At 38.1% G+C, this 25,038-nt stretch overlaps 3 protein-coding genes across 3 annotated transcripts; all 3 read right to left on the bottom strand.

Moving 5' to 3' along the window:
* Positions 1 to 960: 960 nt before the first annotated feature.
* LOC103696349 (WUSCHEL-related homeobox 3B-like) lies at positions 961 to 2,126 on the bottom strand. Its single transcript, XM_039132675.1, has 2 exons — positions 1,787 to 2,126; positions 961 to 1,223 (listed from the first exon to the last, which is right to left on the bottom strand). The coding sequence occupies exons 1-2, from the start codon at positions 2,124 to 2,126 to the stop codon at positions 961 to 963; spliced, it is 603 nt and encodes a 200-aa protein (XP_038988603.1).
* A 14,975-nt stretch (positions 2,127 to 17,101) lies between these two features.
* LOC103696341 (putative respiratory burst oxidase homolog protein H) lies at positions 17,102 to 18,781 on the bottom strand. The gene is made up of 5 exons (XM_039132672.1): positions 18,621 to 18,781; positions 18,493 to 18,541; positions 18,270 to 18,383; positions 17,734 to 18,195; positions 17,102 to 17,648 (listed from the first exon to the last, which is right to left on the bottom strand). Exons 1-5 carry the CDS (start codon positions 18,779 to 18,781, stop codon positions 17,127 to 17,129), a joined length of 1,308 nt encoding a protein of 435 aa, XP_038988600.1. The 3' UTR covers positions 17,102 to 17,126.
* A 515-nt stretch (positions 18,782 to 19,296) lies between these two features.
* LOC113461245 (putative respiratory burst oxidase homolog protein H) lies at positions 19,297 to 20,562 on the bottom strand. Its single transcript, XM_026801032.2, has one exon. It carries the CDS (start codon positions 19,833 to 19,835, stop codon positions 19,386 to 19,388), a length of 450 nt encoding a protein of 149 aa, XP_026656833.2. The 5' UTR covers positions 19,836 to 20,562; the 3' UTR covers positions 19,297 to 19,385.
* Positions 20,563 to 25,038: the final 4,476 nt, after the last annotated feature.

Below are 25,038 nucleotides of genomic sequence, written 5' to 3'. Positions count from 1 at the left end.
CAGTGAATTAGGTTATTGCTTATAATTATAGCATTAAAACGCAATAGCCATCGAAATCAATGGCCCATGGATCTGCAGATCATCTTAGTTATTTCACACTGCTTCAAATCCAGAATGAATTGGAGGGTTTAATGTGTAATAAATAAATATAGTTTGGTTTCACCACCTGCTCCTTTTGTATCAGTAAAATAAACAATGAGAGGTAGAATCTGAGCTGTGTTAGTGTCACATGCGCTTTTAAGTGCTCTACAGTTTCATACCTACAGAAAGTACTTCAAAATTTATGTGGTTCCTAACATAGAGTTGAATTGGTGTTCCACTTTATTTGTAAGGCGATGAGTGGCTTTAGAAGTCCACTAAGCCTACTATATTATCAATTTTCAGTGCAATCGAGTCTTTTGGCCCCCTTCCTTTTGAATAGCTTTTCAGTTTGCAGAGATTCCAATTAATATTGCAAGGATGATGGGCACCTAGTTTCCACCCCCAAAAAAAAGAAAGAAAAGAAGGATTATGGACACCTAACGTCGTAGATCTCAAAAGCCTCTCTGGTCTCCACATAGCATAAACTCGTTCATGCTCGTCCTTTTGGTTTATAGAGAGAGAGAGAGAGAGAGAGAGAGAGAGAGAGATTATATTGCGTCAGATTGATTGGTCTGAAATAAACGCTTTCAGAAGCAAGAGAAAGAGAATATTGTCAAGAAAACATGAGAACAAGAGAAGGGAAAACCCTTTCGAAGTCCAAGAGTCTCCAATCTGGCGAAAAAGAGCAGGCCATGAAGATAGATATACGAATTACCGCCGGAATGTCTTCTTCTACAGTTAGTTTACAACAGTCTTAGCAGCAGCAGTAGTAGTAGAAGGTGATAAGGACTAAGAAATGTTACATGATAGAGGTGCTAAAGGCAGACATGTAGACCGATGGACCTAGAGAAATAGTTAGAGGCATGCAGCTGGTTGCATTTAGTTGGTGGACGTGGAGCATGAGGAGGACTTGGAGGAGCTGCATTCATCTTTTAGACCGGTGCTTTTGACAGGGAAAAGATCCAGAGTTTTCAGAGGCCTGCAGCATGGAGGAACACGTGAACTCGCATCCATCGTTGTCATCCATTCTTGCTCAAACCCCATAGCACTTGTCATCGGCTCTTCTTCTTCTTCTTCAGTTCCAACAGTCTCCAACTTGCCAACCAAATCCATGCCTTGGGTTGTTGCCTCCTGAAGGCAAGCTTATTTATACAATTATTGAAGAAGAATGGTGATGTTTGAACTAATTATAGAAGCATACATATATGACACTTGAACAAGCATATAATATCCTTCTTTGTGCTAAATTCTTGAGGTCCTTTCTGAATATTAATTGAAATCCAAAAGGACACTATCAGTTATGAAGAAACTATAAAGCACCCAAACATAGTTTACTAGGCAAAAGAAAAGGTCTAGGAATGAGATCAGACATTGCTCGACATGAACCATGAACAGCACAACAATAATCACAAGTTGGCAGACAACATAGAAACCAAGTTCACACACACACACACACATCCCCAAGAAGGAGAAGAAGATGAAAGCAAGCAAGGGTCAGGGTTATTGCTCTTAGGAGTGTCAGAGCAACAGCAAAATAGTTGCTGCAAAATATAATATTCAAGAAGAAGAGATGGAATCAGTAGACCAGGCAAAACCCTCCAAAAAAATGAAACCATGTTTGTTTTGCTTAGTCATTTGAAATCTGGCAGACCAAAACACTAACCGAACACTATAACAATGCACAATAAAAAAAGAGGCGAGAAGAAGAAGAAGAAGAAGACCTGATGGAGCAAGTGAGGAGGCATGTGGCGTTGGAGTATAGGGGAGGGAGGAGGAGGAGCATCCTCTGACTGGTGAAGCTGGTAGTGGAGCAGCTGTTGGTGCCGACTGAGCCTTCGGCGGAGCTTCTGTCGTTCCCTCGCCTTGTGGTTCTGGAACCAGTAGAACACATTCTTGCCCTCAATCTTCCCATAGTAGGAGAGATGTGCCGTTATCTGCTGTATCTGGGCAGCATTTGGAGTTCTAACCCCACTTCTATACATCTCCTCCAGTATCATCAGCTGCTCTGGGGTTGGACACCACCTAGTTGAAGGAGTCTGCGGCATCTTTGTCTCTCTCTCTAGTTATCTCTCACTTCCTGTCCTCCTCTTGTCTTTCTTTCTTTCAGTTTTGGAGTTATATATAGAGCGGTAGGGGCGCAGGCAAGGTCTGGGACTATGAGAGAGAGAGGTAGAAGAGACAGGGACAAAAGGGATTGGAGTAAGTCCAAAGTGGGGAAGAAGGGAAAAAAGATGGGGCGGGGAAAGTGCTGTCACGCTGATGGTGGTCTCAGAAAGGCATTCATTGAGGGTTTCAATGCGTTGGTTCACCTCTTTACTTTCCTTTTTCTCTTCTGTCTCTCCTCCTCATTTTCCTCCTCATTGGTCCTCGAGCGTTAAGGCGCGGTGGGTTTAAAAAAGGAGGGATGGAGGGGGAGAGAGAGAGAGAGAGAGGGGTAAGTGCCACTAGAGAGAAGGAATGACACGAAGCTTGTCACACGCCTTTTTGTCTACAATCTGATTGGATAATAAATTATAAGGTGATGATGACCGGCATCATTTAACTCTAGTATAAAACTTTCTCCTGAGTGATATTCCCACCACCTTAGGAAGTAATGGACTGTTAGGCCCGCATTAGGTCGCTAGTGCCATTAGTCATCACTTGAACCTAGCTACGTACATGGGCAGAAAACTTCTACCAATCCAAAAGTTCAATGTGTTTGAGCGTGATTACCAATTTGAACACTTACCTCACTAAATCTTGCAAGAAGCTTCTTGATGCACCCATTTGGGTTGCCTAATGGAACAAGTGGCACCCATTTGGTTGGAGGACATTGCCACCACTGCTAACACCTTCCCTTCTCTTAATAAATTATTAGAACCATCCTATTTTTCTTGGTGTTTAGGTGGAATGACCCACCACGAACGTTTTATTGTGGGTGCAACTTTTCAACATGGTTAAGTACTATATATCTAAATGATTCTTTAACTCAGCTACTACGGAAGTGTGTTCTTTCTAAAAAAATTAAGGAACTTCATTTATTATCGATCAATTTATTAACTTATGACTACAAGCATGCTGCCCCTCGAATTCCTTCAAACAATGCAATTCATTTCCATTTAGAACATATTATATTTGTTTGTTGTTTGAAAAACAGAAAGATGTCAAGCAAAAAATAAAAGTTTTCTGGTTTATGAGAAGATAAAAATTATGACCAACAAAGGCACGGCATTTTCGTTATTGAATGAAGGCCACGGTTCATGGTTATGCCACTAGAGAATACCACACCTTTCTTAGGAGTTTAAAGAAGACTGCTACCATAAGATGTTATAACAAAAGGAGCTAGATGACTCGAATGATGAACTGGTCTATGGGTTATTAAGTACAAATCAATGGATATGGGTTGTATCTTTCGTGCGAAAGAAGGATTCCCCTTCATTCATATGAATCTACTATTGGATCATCCATCACACAAATCTCAAAGAACTACAGAGTCTATCATTAATCCATCTGCACGGATATTGTCACAACCCAGATCTCACCCAAAAAGACTAGTCGAAAGTTATTATTTTAGTTTCTTTTTTGATTCTATATAAGTACCCAAAATCTATCTAGCGAATAACCGATGTAGAATTAAACACACATCCACACGGGTCCTCACATACTCTCTCTGCTTAAGCTCTGATGTCCTCGTCAAGCTAAGGGTCCAAATCCATTAAAATCTAACCACAAGCACTACGATCGGCCTGTGGTCGGTCTTAATACGACATGCTGCAGAGTCTCCTAATTTATATAGGCTATAGGTCGAATCTGCTATGATACAATTTTTCATAACCCAAGACTTCACCCAAAAAGACTATCCGAAAGTTATTATTTGGATTTTTTGATCTTGTAGAAGTATCCAAAATTTATCCAGCAAATAATTGATGTGGGACTAAACATACGTCCGCACAGGTCATCACAGATATCAAAATGACTAGTGGATGATCCAACAGTGTGAAGGAACTGGAATCCTTCTTTTGCGTAGAAGATACAACTTGTTCCCCATCTCAATTGGGATATAACCTGTACAAAACAAATGGATTATAAAATAACAACACTTGATATCCGCATGGCCTACTCCATTTGAAATCAAATGCACCAACCAACTGGATAGGAATTTCGTACTTTGCAGAACGAGCTCTTAACAAAAGAGGTCCTTGGTGCGGCAAATCGATCTTGCCACCATAAATGCAAGAAAGAAAGATGATGATACCAACAAAACCATTGTGAGAAATTGAAATGTCCTACAATGAGGATAAAATAACAGCAATTCATGTAGCCTCTCTCTCTCTTTCTCTCTCTCTCTCTCTCTCCACACACACACACACACAAATTATATATACCTAGGTCCTTCCGTATGATAGCATCTTGTACTTAATCTCTCTCAAGCTAGCACCATAAGGTACTGGAAGTACCGTATATATAGCATACAAGACATGGTTATAGGGTTGGTAACTCCCAAGATATAGGAAACTAGTTAAGAACACGAGTCTGCTCGCATCTCACGACAATCCAAGGTTTGGTGAAAAGGACTCGTTTGTCTTATCATATCTTTCAGCGTTACTATCTTATTTTCCTAGCCAAGAGTTGCATGGTAACATGTTTGCATCTGGTCTTTGGTGGTAAAAAAAAAAAAAGAAAAAAGAAAAAAAAGAAGAAGTGTTTCGCCACTTGGCCGCCCAAGCCAAAAAATGGCTTCTATATATCTGCGAGACCGAACTGTTGTCTTGTCGCTTGGTCTTGTGAGAGGCCTTTACGATGGTTCCCTTCATTCTGGTGCCGGATGCATTCCTTTTTCTTTTTGCGGAAATGGGCAGGGGTTGGAGTTTTGGAAGGCAAAGGATTGAACTCACGAGAAAGTACTCCCCGTCTCCATGCACGTGATTTGATGGAGCGTGGAGCATAGCAGACCGTGCGTACAGGGAATTAAAAGCAGAACTTATAAAATAACAACGTCGCTCAATAAATATGGCGTGGGCATCTAGGGAAGCTAGAAGAAGAATGCTTGCAAAGTCTACCGTTGCCTTTTGGCTCAGGAGATATGCCTGTAGTTGGTTTTCAAATATTTGTTTTGTTTACTCATAAAGAAATATAGTTGTTTACTTGCTTTGTTCACCGTTTGTGTTTCACAGAGACTGAGAGAGAGAGAGATAGTTGTTTACTTGTTTTGTTCACTACTTCACTGTCTGTGTTTGAGAGTGAGAGAGAGAGAGAGAGAGAGAGAGAGAGAGAGAGAGAGAGAGAGAGAGCTGTTTACTTGTTTTGTTCACTGTCTGCGTTTGAGAGAGAGAGAGTAAGAGATTGAGAGAGTTATGGCCAGAACTGAACCTATTTGGTCGCTTGTCGTGTTTGGCGAGGTACTTGCTTCAGAAATGTTGGTGCTTTAGGTAAGCCAAGCATGTATTATTACAGGCTCTGCAACTTCGGCTGCATCAAGTTGGACTTTTGGTCAATGGTTCTTCGACACTATTTTCACATCTATGAGGATAAGGATGTACTTGCATCAACAATGAGCCAATATTGTGATTGGTTGTTGACCATTCCACAGTATAAATTGAATTAGAAGTAAAATTTGGATGACTCGCTGCTCTTTGGTGACCATGATGAGAAAGCTATAAATAATCAAAGGGCATAATCATGATTGAAACCAAGTTGTACATATACATTTGTATGTTTTTATCTATAAAAGTGGAATAGAATCTGATCGACCAACCAGATTTTAGTTCATCTCTCTCTGTGTGTATATAAATATATATCCGTATGTATGTATATTATATCAGAGAATTATAATATCTTCTTGACCAAAAAACCATATATTGCAACTTCCTTCGAAACAAGATAAGCATATTTTTGTCATCATCTCGAATCTATTTACATGTTTAAAACGATGCATTTATAATATTTAAATTAATTTTTAAGAGAAAGGGAAATAAATCCACCAGACTATAATTATTCATGCTCAAATACTTGAAGATGCCCTATTTAAGACTCGAACATAGAACCTTTATTTGCTAGGTAGAAGAATATAAATCATAACTAGATTACAAGGTTAATACCTTTAATATATATAGAACTATATATATTTTATTTATATGATGGAACAATATTTGAGCTCATAGAAAAGAGTTTGTGATTTCACAAGGAGTCCCAATTAGTGTTGTGATTTCACAAGTATCCAACACCAAGACTCCTCACTTGTATGCTTCATTCTTGAAGATGCAGAAGCTTTAAAGAATTCAATTGCAAAATGGATTTGTCATCTTAGAAAATCAGGTAGCGAACTAGAGCATAAATAGGCATAGCACACAATACTTGTCAAAGATTTTCAAACATGGATAGAAGATTCAGCAAATTTCATTGCTAATAATATTTTGTCAAAAAATGCAAGAAATACTCTTCCTTGACCAATAAAGATCTTCATTTCTATCTGTCACACAGAGAGAGAGAGAGAGAGATTATATACATAGACATGTATAGGCCTATATGTTTAAAGCATAATTAACTAAGAAAGATTCATGAATACTCCATAGAAGAGACTAAGAAAAATTCGTGAATACTCCATAGAGGAGACAATAAAAAAAGAGAAGATAAATATTTTTAAGGGCGATGCGAAACAGTTTACTTCATCCTTTCTCTTTGGATGCATATTCACTTTATCTTCTTCTATAATTGTCAATTCGTAAGGGACTTTAACATTGTATTGAATATTATTGTCATGCTTGCATCCATATATACTTCTTGACCTACTAATGACACGATGCCGATTTGCTAATGAACGTTACTATTGTTATGTTAAAAATTGTTGGCCCTCCTAGAGAAAAATCATAAATCCACCTATGCTTCTACCATCAAGACATGCTTCCAAATTAATTTAAAAAGAAGTCAAACGATGAGAGGAGATGATCAATCCTCTCTCCCCTCCTTCAATCCGCCACTTTATGATTTTGTTACATTATCTATCATCATTTTTCTTTTGTTTTCTCCCTAACTTGTTAAATACTCTCCTCTAAATGCCAAGACATGATCCCCATTTTTTTCCCTTCGTTCTTATTGTTGCTTCAACAATTACTAGCATAGAGGGTTTGGAGAAACATGTTTCATCTTTATCCTACACCAACTTCGCTTGTTCATCCTAATGGGGATTTCTGAAGTTGGTGCTTCAACGTATCATGCACGCATGCAGCGTTTCACCAACCATGTTCTGCTGGTGCAATTTTTTTTTATATTTAAAGTACAGGTTCATGCAAATATATGTGTATGGAAATAGAAGATGTCAGGCCAAAAAGCTAATGTTGGTAGCAGCGCTTATAGCAGGCGGTACGGCGAGAGTCGCAGTAGGTGATGTGACCTTTCCACATCATGTTTTAAATCATCTCATTCCCCTTTCTCCGCTTCCCCTTCTACCGCGAGAACGTTCCTTTTTTTTGATACAAACCTCGAGAACGTTCTTTGTTTGCAACTGCAATAACTAACGATACGATCGAAAAGATGCTTCATATCGGGGAATGATAGTTGACCGTTTGCCTTTTCAAGCCACCATGTTGTTTCACAATGGATGATGATCCCATGCAGCCAACTTTGAATCACACCATGACATTAATCCATGCAACACAGATTATATGCTGGATTTTTATCGAATGACAAGCAGGCAATCGAAAGTTTAGAATATTGTAGCTCCCATGTCATCGATATATATGTTAGTGTTAGGCATGTTTAATGTTTGCAAAAAGCAATATAGATGATTATGATCTCAAGATCATCCTTTGTGGATCTAACCTTTATTTATTTTTTTGGCTTTTTTTTTTATTTTAGCTCTTTTAGACTCTTTTGGTTGCTGCGGTATGTGATGATTAAAGATGATTGACCAATGGCATAAGAAGCTATATATATATATATATATATATATATATATATATATATCTAAATCTATCCTACCTACTCTCATAACACCAACCAAACAATAAAAAATTTTAATCTATAAATTAATTTTTCGCCTTCTGTTGGATCATTCATTATCCAAACATAAATATAATAATTCCTCTCATCCTAGCTTTCTTAATTTATTTATTTATTTTTAGATTGCCTCCTTTATGACACTGATCCTAGTTTTGCCTTGCTGTATGCGATAATATGATACGTTTAAAATTCTAGTTTGGCCACAAGTAAATGGCTTGTTGGTGCTTAGTCTTTTTTAAATAAATCCTGCAAAACATTCATTTCTGCACAGCCTTTAAACTAGTAAATGATACTTGTGTAGAACAATATAATGTGATAAAAAAAATCGATTGTCAGGAGAAGAAAAAAAATAAGAAAAGAAACTCCAACCAGAAGATGGAGATAGAGAGTCTGCTGTCACATGATATCGGAGTGCTGGAATGTGTAGATTATGGTTACAATGAAAAAGTGCAGATGCATCGAAGCACCCGTCCACAGTTCAAAGTTCTGGACTAATAGCAGAATATATATATATATATAACTTGGGATTGTGAATGTAAGGAGGGGGAAGGTTGGGAGAACGTCCAAAGGCTGCCCACTGTTTAGGTTGACCCATGGATGGCCCACTCTGCCGAAGGTTATGATGATCATGCATTCACTGTTTTATGTTGACCAAAACTAAGGGGCTGGGTCCCACGGAATTCCACCCTGACCTACCTCCTCAGAATCACCTGATCCTCTCTACTTCGGTATTTATTTTCCTCGAAAAGAAGAGCCTTGTTCCATCTCTCTGGAAGCTGGAGACGGGAGTGGCCGGGGGACATGAAGCTAATGAGTTACAGGAGAAGATCTACGTACAAGTGCACAAGGAAGGCAACATACTGCTCCACCCTCCCCATTCTATAACAGCTTTTAGATCTTTCCTGTGGCCGTGGCTCTACACCTTCCATTCTTAAGCGAACAAAGAAGCTCTATACCTACAGCTAAGCACAAATGCCTTCCCTTCTCTGTGGCCGTGGCTCTGGAATTTAAGAAACAACAAAGCATTTCCTACGCGACTGCTTCTACTGAGCTCTTTCCTGTCGCCTTGCTATGTTATTACAGCACTGTTCAGCAAAGAGGAGCGTGGTTTTCACCAAAAAACGAAGGGAGGCAACAAAAAAAAAAAAAAAAAAAAAATGAGTGAAGTGTGGTTGCGTGCCTCAGCAGCTCAAATCACCTCAAGCCGTTCTGGAAATGCTCGCAGATTTTTTATTATAAAACTTTATTTTCTGGGCATTGTTCTTTCAATTTAAGTAGGTTGAGATCGTTTTTTTTTTTTTTTTTTGATTGAGATGATTAAATGGCACAGGCAGTTCTACACTCTTCACCAACTTTATTGCATATGTGGATTTATGCTCGATTGAAATCCAAAGTTGGCTGTGTAGGAAACCGGAGTCGACCATGTACCCATCTCAAGATTCAATAATCAATGCCCTCCTCCAAGTGTGACTGAATTGTTTATAATTCACAGTGATTTTTGTTTTAAGGTATCTTGTTTCCAGAATCTTCATATCAATGAAGGTTGTTCCTATATTTGTCATTAGCTGGGCATTAAATTTTTTTTCTCTCGAAAAAAAATAGGTTTTACTTTAAAAAAAGGTTGTTGTTGAGACTTTTTAACTTTTTTGCAGCCGATAATATTTTGTTAGAGATCATTTCTAGTAGAACCACCATCAAAATGAACCTTTGATAACTGTTTTAATGGTCCAAAAAGGTAGAGCCATGCCTATTTCTGTACTAATATGCTGCATATCCTATTCTTGTGAAGAGATTATTAGTTGGACCAGGTCCACCCGCTCAGTGATGGATCAATCCGACCGCAAAGGGATAACACGGATAAAAAAGAAACACAAGGAAAGGAGAAATTATGCCCTACATCGCATGCACTATGGGATTATATATGCACTACGCTAATCATCTCGTCTTCTTTATATGGACTCCATTTATTATGTGCTTATCTCGGTGATTAGCCCACAAGAAAGAGACAAGCTGATTAGCATGGTGCATAGCCATGCGGGAGCATACAATATAGAGTATAATTTATTAGAAGGAAAAAAGTGTGGTACAAATATGTCTGCACATGTTTTTGTGGTTGGACCGGTCCATCACTGAGTTGGTGGATCTGGTCCAATCAATAATTTCGTACTCTTAAGGAAAAGCCTCGGTCGATGTAATCTCATTATTATTAAGACAGATGGTATAATCCATCATTTAACAAATGCACCTTTAATACGCTTTTAAGGCGCTGTCCTCTAACTTAACACCTTTGAAGAATGTACTTTCAGCTAAGAAGGTACGTATAGTTGACTAGGGGGAAAAAGAAAACAAGAAGAATAATGAATGTATAGATAGCTCAGGTTTAAGCTTAAAGTTATGGAAAGTGTTACAATAGTAGAGACAAGAGACTGATAAAATCTTGGTATGACAGAGAGAGAGAGAGATGTTAAATATATATATGAACCTGATGCTAAACACATCCTTCTTTTTTCCTCTTTTTTTTTCCTGCTACTGGAGACATGAGCATATATATTGGTTGATGGGACCAAAGCGTTAATCATTCGAACATTAGATCTGAGTTCGAAACAACACCCTGGATCCATTCATGCAGAATCTTATATATATATATATATATATATATATATATATATATATATATGGTATCTATTAGTTTCTTAGGCTATGCCTTGTAATTCAAACATTTGAATCTAGTTTAATCCTGCACCTCTGGCTATTAATTGCATGGCTCCTTTGTCATATCTGACGTGTGCATTAATGCATGTACTCCATTATAGTTGGCATAATTGGGATTAATCTATCATGCACTTTTTTTTTTGTTTCCTTTCTTTATTCTATATAAAAGCATGAATAAAATTTATGTTGTAGAAGCAATTATAATCTTTGAATCTAATTAGAGACATTCTGTCCATATGAACTACCCTCTAAAGAACTTCTAATGTGACTATAATTTCAAATATCATAGAAACTATTGTTAATTTGCAGATATAACATTTAGCCACTATGTATTCAAAAAAATAAATTTTGCCCAGAGTCATGCAGTTAGACCAAGGTCACTAAAATATAATATATCCCTGCAAAAGGTTATCTTTCGACAATTAAAAATATAAGTAAATTACATCTATAGCTTTCAACAGGGTTTTGGTTTAGAAACTGTTGGAATTTCACTGAAGGCCATGAGGTGATTATAAATAGACCTTTTTAACATGCGGTCCCTCTGTAGAACCACGTGCAGCAATAAGGGGCCACGGACCGACTTTTTAATTTCCAGTCCCTCCCCTATCCGTCGCCTACCAGTGCATAGGCTTTTAGGAGGACCGGGAATTAAAAAGAAATATGCATGGTGGTCCAGGTGTTAAAAAGTTGGTCAATAGAGATTTTTTGTCAGAGCGCGGTCCACATAGACTCATATAGACAGGTCATCAAGTTTCTCCTATAAATATTGAAAAATGTTAAACCTAAAATATATTTTTGACCCTTTTCATATTAATATAAGATGAAATCAATTGCTTCATCATTATGGTAATTCAGATTTGCTAAAGGTAATAAATTCAAATCCTCCCCCATAAACATAGTGCACCATAACCTTAAAATGCATGGATACTCCATAAACTTTTCCGCCATAACCATTAAGTTGTCCTCTCGTAGATTTAATTCAATGGAATAATAAGAATTTCAATAAATACAGGCCCTTGATACTCTATTGATTATAATAAACCATAAATATTGTGTCTCTATGAAACAATCGGAGAATCATTCTGAGGTTGCGAAATGAAACATTTGATTTGAAATTTTGGTGGCATAATCCTCTTGGTGTTTTATTTATAGTATTATTTCTATATATAATCATAGAACCATTTTCTGTTCCCTAAACAAAACAATGTGAATAAAATCTAATAGCATGCCTTTTGTCATTTATTGATTATATCAAGGTTTAGATTTCGTGTTTCCATATAAAAACTACATAACTATTGTATGGTTACTATGTGAACATGGAAGATATAATTTGACAACAAATCCCCCCAGTAATTATAATTTTTTTTTTTAATTTCCATATAGTGGACAAGAAACCATTCTATGATCACTGCATAAATGATGGAAGATATTGTCTCTATATTTTATTTATACAGTGATCATGCAATCATTCTATTGTAACTACATATGAGAAGGATGAAGGAATAATCAAATGCAAGCCCTTTCTAGCTCTTTATTTCTATTTAGCCCCACTATCATATGAGAATAGCTCACTCTTTTTGCTTAGACTGTTGAATGGTATTAAGGATACCAGGCAAAATACCCTTCTTGAATATCCTTTCGAATTCCCAGATCTTTAAGCTAAACAAGGCAAAGATTGTACGGCACTAGGCATGTAACATTACATACATGACATATATAAATTACAATTAGAATTTGTATGCATATTAAAATATTTACTACCATCAATCAAAGTTTATGCACAAATGCACATATAGAAGGAAAAACATAATCAAAAATTATAATCACCATATCTTAATTACAAAAATTCATCAAAAATTTGTATATTATTTGTGAATTCATGTTAAAATTACAATTTGAAAAATAAAAAATATTTAATATATGATTATTACATTGCTGAAGGTTGGCTGCTCCATTTTGAAAATTTGATTAATCTGGCAGAAAATCCTGTAAGACAAAGTAGTTCAATGGACAATTCTTTTTTCTGTTTCTTTTCCATTAGAAAGTTTGTTTCTCAACAATTAAAAGATAAAGACTATAATTATCATTAAATAGATGAATAATAGTTGAATAATGGGGATTGTTCAGTCTCAATCACCAAAATTTAGATGCTTCATGTCTTTTTGGAGAAAGATGGATTATTTTGGGACTCGGTTGGAGGAGGGGGGCTGAAAAATGATCAAAGTCTTGGGCTGAGCACATCTCGAGCAGTCAAAAACCCAGTTAAGAGCCCGCACTCTTGAGCTTGCCCGGCCCATTAAAAGCCACGGCCCACCATCGGAAGCCGTTTCGTGGCGCCCGACTGATCGGACGGCTTGGATTCACCAAGATCCGGTCCAAATCCGATGACCCGAAATTCTACGGCCACGATCGCTTCTCCCCGCGGCCTTGTTTCTTTTCGGGACTCCAGGTTCGTCCTACCCCTCCTGGTCACCGTTGCTCCCTCTCCCCACCCCGTCACCCCGCCGGCGGCGGTGGCGACGACGGCGATGGAGGTCGCAGAATCGACGGAGTTCGTTCTTTGGATCTCTTCTCTCTAGGTCTTCCACTCAAAACCCTATCTTTCTTTCTCTCTTTCCTCCTCCTCTTCGAGTCCCGGCGGTGATCTTCGTCTCGCGCCGTGATCCCGATTCCAAAACACCCCGTTTTCAAACCCTAGATAGATGTAAACCTAGGTGCTGGGCTTGGGAGTCTGATTGTTCGAGTGGTCCGCGAACTCAGGTTAAGCAGGCATGGCTGAGCACGGCCGTAGCTCGATTCGAGCTCGAAATCCCGGAGCAAGGTTTCAGGGAAGTGGAAGGGAAGGAAAAGATTAAACTTTTACGGCTTTTGGTGGCAGGAGTCGGCATATCGTTTAAATGGGTAACGATGCTGTGGCTTTTTTGAACTTTGGATACGGTTTTAAGAAGTTAATTATTTGAACATGATATCTCTGAAAGGGGGAGTGGGGGTGGAGAGCAGAAAGATTTGATATTCTCTTGTTATTTGTGAGGTCCGTGCCCTATCTTTTAGTAATTTCGGACAAATAAGAATAATCTGTTCCTTTTTTTTCCACTTTGATTTGTTATTTGATATCCTGTTGTTATTTGCGATGTCATCTCTTATTGGAACAAGTTGAATAAGTTTGGTTTTGCGTTGAAACTAGCGGGATATACACCATCTTTAAGTTTATGTAGGAAAATGAGCAGAGGGGGCAGCATTGGATGAGGACGGTAAGGTAGTTGCTCTATATGATGCTCTTAACTATGTCCAAATGCCAATCCAAGGGAGCAATTCAAGGTATACCATACCGTACCGAATTGGATAGTACGGCCGAATCAGTATATAGTACCGGGCATATGCTGACACAGTAATAGAGTGGCATCGGTACAGAGCTTGGTATCGAGACAGCATACCTGAGGGCATATGGACCTGTGCAAGGGTGGGCTTGGTGCTGGTTCTTTCTAGGAGTTTAGTGCACATAATTTGTTGAGGGATTCCTAAGTTGAATGTGTGATATCAATTTATCCAACCAGGATTCTAGGAGTAGCTCATTTGAAGTCAAGGTAATATATGCTACGAGGCTATTCAATCTCTTTCCTTGGGTGCCATTTTCAAGAGAATATCATGCAGCATAAGTTATCTGATGTCTGATCTATTTGCATTGGATATGGTTCTCATGATTATGGATTTCTGAACTCCATGCTAAATAAAGATTTGCTAGATTGCCTATAGATTTTCACATCTTCTATCAGTGTTGTGTTTTTCCCCCCATTTTGGTTCTTGCTAGCATCCTATTTAATCCATCTGATAAAATTCTTTTAGGTCACCTGTATGCATGGTTTAGTTTCTTCATCGTCAGCACTGTGTGAGTTAAGCGAAAGGAGAGATTGTGTGAACTCAAACAAGATGGTGATCTTGAAGATCTTGAGTGGCATGAACTGGAGGATATGTTGTTACTGCTCGACATTCCCATTACACTAAAAGCCCAAGTGTGAAATATCCACACTAAAAGTGTAGGAAGCACAGAGAAGACATTGGAGCTCCATGAAGCATCCCAAACGAGTGAATTAAGGGGTGAAAAGCAATTAGAAGTAGATTTTTTGGCAGCAAAAGGAGGCAGAGCATGATTCAGAAAGAAAGTACTAAAACTTCGTTGTAAGTGTGCTACTCTGACAAGCCTGTATCTGAACCAGGCAAAGATGCAGCTAGGTCAGAAAATTATCAGAATGCAGCAAGCATGGTGAATTTGTTGGGGTTGTTGCAAAAGACCAGTACAACTGTATCAGAAGGTGGAAGACAATTAATACGGGCTACTCCAAATAAGGAAGTAACTACACAAGAACTTCAAAGAGGCATAGAAAATTTCAGAAACAAAGTGAGAGAACTGCTACAGCCGAAAAGCAAAAGAAAAGAGAATCATTGGTTCAAAGTACTTCTCTTGGAATAAAAGAACTTTCCTGAATAATCCTTTACACTTGTGTTAAGAAAAGCTGAACAGAAAATCATGTCTCACTCATTTGAAGTTTTTGTTGGTTGGACTTACTCTCCATGTATGTGTATGATGCAAAGATAACTAAAAACAACTAGAAATAGAAATTCTGTACATAGGATATCTAACAAAACATGTCATACTTCTGCCTCTCTTCTTTTCCTTTTTCTGCACAAGTATATGTTGTTCATCAATATATCTTTGCTCCATTTTAAAAGTTCTCCTTGTGGAAATGGAAGCGGGTTCTGGTAGTATGGCTGAATTCTTGTGAAAGATGTCTCAGTTGTTTTGTAAGGGTTGGGGATCCACAGTAGAAAACACCTACAGTCCATAAATTATGAAGTGCATAAATAATTCAAATGCCCAGATTACTTGAGAAAATCTTACCTATATGAGAAGACTTGTGGGTATTGGCTAAGTCTGAGAACACTTTCCTCCAGTTTGGCCTTGCAAAGTGGGTCCGAATCTGTCATGAATGAGTCAGAAATAAGAATATGTATTCTTTTGCTTGATTGCACCAAAATTATACCTGAAAGATAATTACCCGATTGCCAGAGATGATATCAACATCATTCTTGGCAAGTTGTATTGACTGAACCATTGCAATCAGAGCTGACCTTGCATCACCTTCTTCATACACACTGGTCAAATAGTTGTGCATTTCTATAACATTCTGCAATGGCCAAACACTTTTAACCAGTTAATCTGCAAAGGAAAATGGAACTGCAGAGTAGAGGGTAAAGGAAGCAATAGATTTTCTATGAAGTACATTATCATCATTTTCTGCCACATCATTCATGACACCTTTAAACCATTCAAAGGAACCTTGTTCCCTTGTCACCCAATAAAAGTAAGCTCTTCCCGGACCATTTCCTTTCATGTTGTTTACATCTGCCTTGTGTATATTCTGTATTTCCTACATCAGTGTCAAGCTTGTTAGTGGTGTTCTTTTTGTTTAGTGATATCTTTTATACACTCAAAACAGTATTGCATATAACTTACCTCATTTGACTTCAGATTGTTGAGGAGATCCTTTAGTATGCTGATAAATGGAGTTGCACCAATTCCGAGCCCGATGAGCAAAAGAATATCATATTTTTTGTAATTTTGAGCTGGTGAACCATAAGGCCCATCTATCAGGAGCTTTGGGAATCTGCAAGAGAGTTCTATTACTATGGGAAGCTGGGGGGTTGCTGAAATTTCGCGCAGAGTGAGTTGGTAAAAACAATAATATATTTTCTGCTCACCTAGTTTCTTGAATTTGAGCATCTGCTGCAACTGCTGTTTCAAGTCTAACTAGGTTGGCCTTCTTAGACACAACTTGAGACTCACAAACCTGTATCAGAGAAGTTTGCTTTAGTTATTCTGGCCTTCATAATTTAGTATTCCCTAGAATTTCAAGTTGCTTTTATTGACTTGACCTAACCTTTCCAAATAAATTCCTAAGCTCTGTTGTCCAGTCTCCCAAGGTCTGGATATGAACACTCAAGTAGTCATCTCCTGGTGCAGAAGTGATGGAGAAGGGGTGCCTGTTAAAATCAAATTAGAAGCTGAATACAGGAAAATTATAATTGAGACATAATATCTTGAGAGCTGGTTAACATATACCATTCGAAGGGTGAGACATCTGGACATTTGACATACAGGTACATTCCACTCTTATATTTGAACCCTGGTGGCTTTTTCATATGTATTGAAAGCACATTGCCTGGATATATTGCTGCCTGTTGATTTGACAGTGAATGTTCATTCTCCTACTACTTGAAGTTATATATATCATGATGTGTACCTTACCTTAACAATGCTCACACGATAGTTTCTCTCACGAAATTTTCTGATTAGTCTTTCACAGGCATAAAAGAGGACTGGAATTGATAGGTACATCCATGTCTGCACAAACATTAGATTTTTGCTTCATATCATTGATGTTTGCTGATAATGATGGGGATATTTGTGTACCACAGAGAAGGCATGGCCCTACCGTCTTCTTGTACCATTCCCTAGTGAGATAAATGAAGTAGGAATGCACAAGAAGGAGGACATACACAAGCACCAGAAGATGGTGCGCATACCAAAATGCATTGAATCCAGCCAAATGGTGCAGAGGTGATGGCAACTTCACCACACTTCTCCTGAAAGAATGTGTTGCTAGGGTGAAAGAGAATATCATTATGATGACCATGAGGACACCAGTGACCCCTGGAGCGCTGGATAATAGAGTTAAATATGGGGGTTGCTGATAGCTGAAACTGGGTCCTAATAAATTAATTAATTTTGGCTTTGGGCATGTGATTAATCTTGGAAAATCACATGCTACATGAGCAATTGTATGGATAACAATCCCAATTGTGATGGCCAATGCAATTGTCTGCAAAAGATGGCAAATCGAAAGATAAATAAATATTGTGTTAAAGATCTTTTCAGTAGATTTGGTGGTGGAAGGGCCTCCTTACCTTGTGGAAGTTAATGTTGTCATCAAACGGGATGACTGAACTAAATGCCGTTGATCTGAGCCTTGTAAGAGTGTTTCGACAAACGGGAAGGAGAATGAGTGCCATGTTCAGTTTCAGGGTCTCTGCTGCACCCTTGGCTACACAGACACAATAGCCCATCACTTCATATGCTGATCTCCTCCTGTACTGGAAGAATTTCCATAGAAATAGTTCTATGTTCAGTGCCAGCCATAGCGAAAGAACCCATATCCTCTTCCAGTTCTCATGAATGAAATCTGCTGTCTTGCCGACACTTCTGTTGATTGGGTTTCTGTACCACTTTGGTATCATTGTTCTTGCAACGCTACGACTACATTTGACTATTTTCTCGTTTCCCTGTGAGTTCACCATCCCTCGCAGCAATGTTTCAAGCTGCCAAATCTGGTGAAGTGATCGATAATGGTAAGTATCACTCTCTTTTATCTGCTAGATCTCATGTTTGAACAAATTTGGCAACTTCCAAAAATTATTGGAAATTATAACAGGTTTCTCAGTACCTCAATATAGCCAAGATGGTCAGGATCTAGTTCCTCCATTATGAGGGCAGCATAGGTTGCAGCGTGCCCCTTCAATGTTGCAAGTTTGTTTGCTGAGGCGCTCAAAATGATGACCTTTGAATGAAGACAGAGATCTAAATCAATATTTTACCCCAAATCTTAACTGATAAAAGCATTTCTGGACAGGGAATTGACAGTAATTTAAAGTATTTCAACTGCAGACCTCTTTCACCTCATCTTCTGTAAGTTTTCCATCACCATTCTTGTCGCACCTAATGCAACAGATCAGCTCGCATCATGTAATAACTGCATTGTCAAGTGCTGAAAAAGAGAGAGGAAGGAGATGATTACATGTCGAAGAATATCCGTAGGGAGGAATCAAAGTTTTGATCTGTCATCTCTTCCCAGAACTCCTTTAATTTATCTTTTGTAATTCCATTCTCTGGTTCCAGGTTCCTCCGTCTTGCTAAGGTGACAAAAAGCTCCCCAGCAAACTCCTTGGAATCGCCCATCCCTTTCAAAGAGGAATTCAGCTTGAATTTTAGAACCACATAGCTCAAGTAGATCTTTCAATCTAGTTTCCCGACTTTGACTAGCTGTGGTTATTTATATGCAATGGTAGATTTTGCCAAGGCATGCAAGCTTTAGTTATCATTGATGTTGAGCTAATGATGTTTATGCTGTACTCGGTTAAGAACCTTTTCTCCTCAGAAATACTCTTCATTCGTGCATTGCATTAATATAAATTTCCATAACTGTCATAAAATGGTTGCCATACTGCTTCTCAAATCTAATTTTCTTACTCTAGTGGTTATGATCTAGATGATTATAGTTGCTGTCTATTTTGCCATAATATAACAATACAAGAAGCTGCAGTGACATTATGGACCAATATGCAGGTTGATGCAAAGGGATACTGTGTATACAAAATAATTCTCTAACATCAAATAGTTTTCATGTTGCGGTTGGTTCTATGAGTGTATTGAGAACCGTTTGTATGAAATATTTTCTTTTTATTGCTGTGCAGGATCTCAGAAGTATGTTCATGGTGGATGACCTTTGCTTTCAATTAAAATTACTGAGAAAGAGGAAGACTTGCATGAAGCAAAGGAGAGACTAACCAATGCAGCACCCAAATTTCTCCTTGGGTAGCCTACCATTGACTGCAAATTGGTGGAACCGCTTCTCCACAGCCTTCCAGCCGTCCTCCTTCCTGCCCGTCGTCTTATCGAGAAAGCGAAGGCCCTTAAGCCCCAACTCCGCACTGGACTGCATCCTACGCAAGCCCTTCCCAGCTGGGTTTCTCACCGCCTCCCTGGTGGACACCTGTGATGAGAGCCAGTTCATCTCTTCCTCCTCGATCTTCGAGGGCTGCAACATTAGGGTTCTTGCAAAGCTTCGCTGTGGTTCAGGTTTCGGAGGTTTTGGGCATGCCAGATTGGCTACAAATGCAATTGGAGCTTCAGGATCCGATCGGTCTCCAATGCTGTGAATTTGGACGCCCTCAAGCTCATGCGCCGAAGAATTGGCGAGCAGCACATCAACATATTCATGTGATGATCCCATTCTTTTAATCCTAATTGGTGCTTGCAGAGCTCAAGAGAACTCTCTCCCTATGGAGGTGTTGTAGGCTTCAGAGGAGGGGGTTTGGGCGGGTAGAGGATGGTTAAAAAGAGCGAGGAAGTTATAGCCGTTAGGGGTGGGGCCGCAGCGCTGCGGTGCGAACAGCTAGAATCTTTCCACGCTCGCATATTGTATGATATGCGGATATGGATCTGCCGTCCATGTTCTCACGTTAAAGCATCTCGTCCGCAGGTAATCAGCCTCCTGTTTATAGACGGACGGCCATCTATTATCCGCACAGAAATCTCTATGCACGCACCCGTAATGTTTGCCATATCTGATACACGGTTGATGGGTGGTGCTTTTCTCTTCAATATCTCGTTGTCCGAGATCTCGTTTTCATCTCCACACAGAGTGATTTCACCCTTCTGATTGGATTCCAGTGAAGAATGTAATGCTTTCTGATTAAGTGATCCAAGCGATCTTGACCGTCAATTTAAATAGAAGCCTTATGGCATGCTCCTTTTGAGTCACCTATGGGTAGAACCAAACTTTTGCACCACCAAGGGAAGCTTATAATTTGTTACATCCAATGGGTTGGCAAATGCTTGAGATATATCTTTTTGAAACACCATCCTCTACAAGGCTTATGTTCAGTGAGTGCATGTCCTCATGACCAAATAGCATGATCCATGCGTGATATTGAGGCGAACTGAGAGGTTTATTGCTCTTTCTAAATCTCATTGTGTTGATCGCTATCAACTAAATCAATTGCATTGAAGCATCGAAGGGTGTTATTGTGTCATTAATAACTTCACAAAGCATGGATCATATATTAGAAATTAGTTCCTTTCAAACTCTGTTGATGTGGAGCCACCTTTTCTAATTAATTGTAAAACACAAGAAGCCTACATGATCATGAAAAACTAACTAAAAATTAAAGAGAAGATTCTCTTCTTTGATGATTGAAAAGATCGAAAGGATATATCGGTAAATGATTTAGGTAAATGCTAGCATAAGCCACCCGCATGATTTGAGTTTGAAGTCATGCGATCTGAGTTTGAAGTCATGTCCACCACATGATAGAAGTTAGTGTTTCGTGTGTATATGCTGTTTAGTGATGTAGCATGGCAGTTCATGGGATCACAGTTTTGAAAGCTCGTTGGTTGCTACTTACTTCAAGTAAAATTTTGAAGTAAACTCATACACAAAATATTGCGGTCGTGTTAAAAGTTGAATTGGATGTTAGAATTATGAGCACCTTTTTTCTTTTTTTTTTCTAAAAATAAAGTTGTTTTCTTCGTTTTTGTTTTACCTACTTTACGTGGAATGCAAGTTTTTACTTTGACGATAATATAATCGATGCTATCCTTGCACAGCATGAGTCGCCATCATAATATCTAAGCTATCTATAAATTTCTTCGATATTTGTTTATTATGGAATCTGCCTTGCTCAAATTCCTAATCATTAGACTGTATCCTACCTAACATTAGAATCAATAACTAGAATTTAACAATCAAGTGGCCAGTTTAATGGGAAACCTAATTCAACTGATTAACAAGTTTGAGTGCGGAGTTTAGAAATACTTTGCTTGTTTATATAGTGAACTAATTATTTTAAAGAAAGAAAATGGTGCAAAGCTGTTCACAAATGAGATGCCACGATCAGTTCCAAAGGAATACTCATACATGGTATCCTGGTCTTGTAAAGATTGCATAATCTCTAACATCTCCATATTGCATGGTCTCTAACATTGCCATTCTTAATTTGCTTGCTTCATCACCTCTTCTAAACCATAGAGAATACCTGGCCATACTTGTATGGGCTATTCAGCATGTCATAGTCGTATAACAAGTTAGATATCCGAGCACGCATCTATATGTAGTTGTATCATGAATAAGCTATTCGTACGAGGAGAAGCAACATGAATAAGCTAATCGTACGGGGAGAAGCAACACAAAAGGTGGGACTCCTTTCTTCTCCGAAACGTGCGTTCCATTCACGACATGATTGCCGTGAGAAAATGAACAGGATAAACAACTCTTGTTGTCCTATACCCCAATCCATTTGCCAACTTATTAACACCGCTATTTTTATTGCACAGATGGATGTTGGGGCAGTTCAGAATGCTAAATTCTTCCTTCGCACTATAGGTTCAGGTGGTATCTTTTGCATGAAAAAATTATTGATCTTTTTTCATGACATTAACTATTAGATCATACTTCGCATAGATCTCAAAGCACTCTGAACTTTTCTCTTCCATCTGTCTACGTAGATCTTGTAGTGGCTATTACATGATCAAACGGTGCACATTGCCAAAAAAAAAAAAAAGAATCCTTCTTTCTTGCAAAAGATACAACCCGAAATCCTAAACTTTAGCATGGTGGACTTAAAGCAGGTAGACGGGACTTGCTCTCAAACTACATCATACAACCTAATGAAAGCCAACAGTAGGTCGACCAACTTTTCAGGTAAATGCCAACTTAACGAACACATACATATTAAGAAATTGATTGGTGAGATATTTAGGGCAAATCGTCCTAGTTTGACTGCCATTATACTATTATTATCTATAACATTCTTCATTTCATTTTATAAACACTTCAATGCAGGGATGTAAACGGGCCGGGCCCAGGCCGGAGTCTAAGAAAATTCTATAGGGTTGGGCTGAAAACTGGGCCGTAGGCCTGCCCTACTTAGATGGGCTAAGGACTCAACTAAGGGCTGGTCAACAGGTCCTAAACGTATATGACAATTAGCTAAACAAAGATTAAAATGCTTGCAAATAAATATAGTGCTTTTAGACTAAATTTCCTAGCCCCTCAAAATCCAAACTGGCAACACCATTCTGGTGCCTCAATCCTCCACAAACGTCACCTAAGCTTTAAGATAAATGCCAGCTAATTGAAGGTATAGGTAGTACAAAGTGGTCATTGGAAAGAAAAAACTGAGAATAAATGAAGGGAACAAAACTACAATCAGGCTAATAAAACCATAAAAAAGTGCTTTGAGTACCAATTTTCCTGATCCCCCAGGATTTTTTTTTTTTTTTTTCTGAGGTGCAACAGAGGAAGTGAAAAAAACACTTCCCCCAAAATTTATTGGTGATAAAAGTATATATACATGAAAGATACAGAGTTTGGTAAAACAAAAGTACAATAGGATGTTTAAAGAGATAACATCGGAGGTGAGAGAGAGGATATGAGACTGCATGAATAGTTGAGTTTCTTTTGAGGAAGATGCGAGAGTTTTCTTTCATGCCAAATCTGCCAACCGAGTGCAATCATCAACTGATGTCAAGCTCTTCTAATTGTGGGCTGGATTTCATTGAGCTCCAAATTAAAAAAGATGGTTGTTGAGAAGACTTAAGCCCAAGATCCAAACTTCAAACATGATTCTAGCCCCTTGATCTTCCATATAAATGATAACAGTTAGCTCCTCTCCACACTCATCTTTTTTATTTTAGAGCTTAGGAAGGAAAGACACTTTCCAGTATGTTATTATAAGGAATTTAAATTGAATTGTCTCTATATGATCACATATATACGCACCGTTCTTTCTTTTGGGTAAACAATTGCTCCATTCTTCCTCAGTGTCCAATTGACCCAGTTGATGAGACTAGTGACTCAGCCCAAGCCTAAGCCTATTTAAGAAGTCGGCTTCATTTACATATGAGCTTGTTTTCATGATTGCAGATGTTTTTCAGACCAATTTCATCGACATTTTCTTAAACATCCTTGCTATCTCTCACTAGTAGTATATAATGATGGCATGCTACATCAACTCTAGGATCATAAGTTTGAGAGATGGATACAGTTTCTTCCCTTTCGCAATAGCCAATCCTGATATAGAAGAAATAGAATAAATTTATAATAGAACAGTTTCTGAAAATCAAACTGTTTAGGTGCTTCTGTGGTTAACTGTTTCAGAAAAATATCTGAAATTTTTTTGAAAGATAAAGTTTCTGAATACGTTAATCTGAGCAGTGGTGTATGTGCTTTATTATAACAAAAGTCCACCCATCAACACAGAGATTGTTTTTTTTTTTAAAAAAAAAAATCCTATTTAGAAACTACGCTTTACTATCATGTAATGCTCATAAACGATTTAGAGTGGAAAAAGTATTTCATGGATGATGTAACTGTGAGAACAGATGAAATGTCTGGGATATTCCTTTGTTGTCTTTCCCCCCTTCTCCTTCTTATTGTCATCTTTTTTGCTATTTTTTTACATCAAATTGCGCGTTCTAAAGCAATGTCCATGACTCATTCAAGAGAAAGAAGCATTTGATCAATGACTGATTAAGATGAATAGGATCTTTAGTCCTTTTAACTGAACAAATGTTAACGGTGTGTCTGCTTTATTTCGTCCTGGAAATTTTATGTCAATTGTGCACCATTCAATACCTTAGAAAGTACGGATAGAGGTTATGATATTTGAACTTTGCAACTCGCAAGGAAACAAAAAAAAAAAATGTTGGTTGCGACATAGCAGCCTCATTTTCTTGAAATTTGCTAGACCGCAATGGAATAGCTTATGGCTATTTTGGAATTCTATTAACTCATACTCAGGATGCAATTTCAAGTATGATTTTAATTAGACAATGGCTAAATTGGAGTACGGCGACACCTTGGTTCATATCGATAATTGGAGGTTTCTCATGAAAGCATTACTAGTACTAATTTTTTTATTAATTAAAAAGTAATGATGAGAAAAGCATCACCAATTAGAATTATCTCGAGTTTACATCAAAGAAACAACATGCCCAAGATTTTAGCCAACAAACTCCTATAAATATTTAGGATAAATTTAACTAGTGAGTGCTAGCAAAATTGGTTTTTGATTACTACTATTGGTTAGAGCATCCTCTAAATTGCACTTCTAACTCATTTCTTAGCTTGATTTCCTGTAAAAAAAATACCTGTTGAGAGGCATCCATAATACAATATAATATTGTAGCATATTTTAAGGATGGATTTACTTGTTAATTTGCCTCATGCCAAAATCCTAGCCATAGATTTTATTTCAAACCTTCAGTTAAGGTTTTCATATAATTTTAGCCTAAAACGTCCAACTCAAAACTAACTATGAACCTAGTCCGCAAGCACCCAAAAACCATTCAGACGGAATCAACGTAGGTACTACAAACTATTAAGTCATTTTTTAGGGACCAACAAATAATTCTTTTCATTAAAGTCGGCACTG

The sequence above is a fragment of the Phoenix dactylifera genome, chromosome 12 (assembly GCF_009389715.1).
Source record: "Phoenix dactylifera cultivar Barhee BC4 chromosome 12, palm_55x_up_171113_PBpolish2nd_filt_p, whole genome shotgun sequence".
Lineage (NCBI taxonomy): Eukaryota > Viridiplantae > Streptophyta > Magnoliopsida > Arecales > Arecaceae > Phoenix > Phoenix dactylifera.
This window is presented reverse-complemented; position numbering and strand designations above follow the sequence as displayed.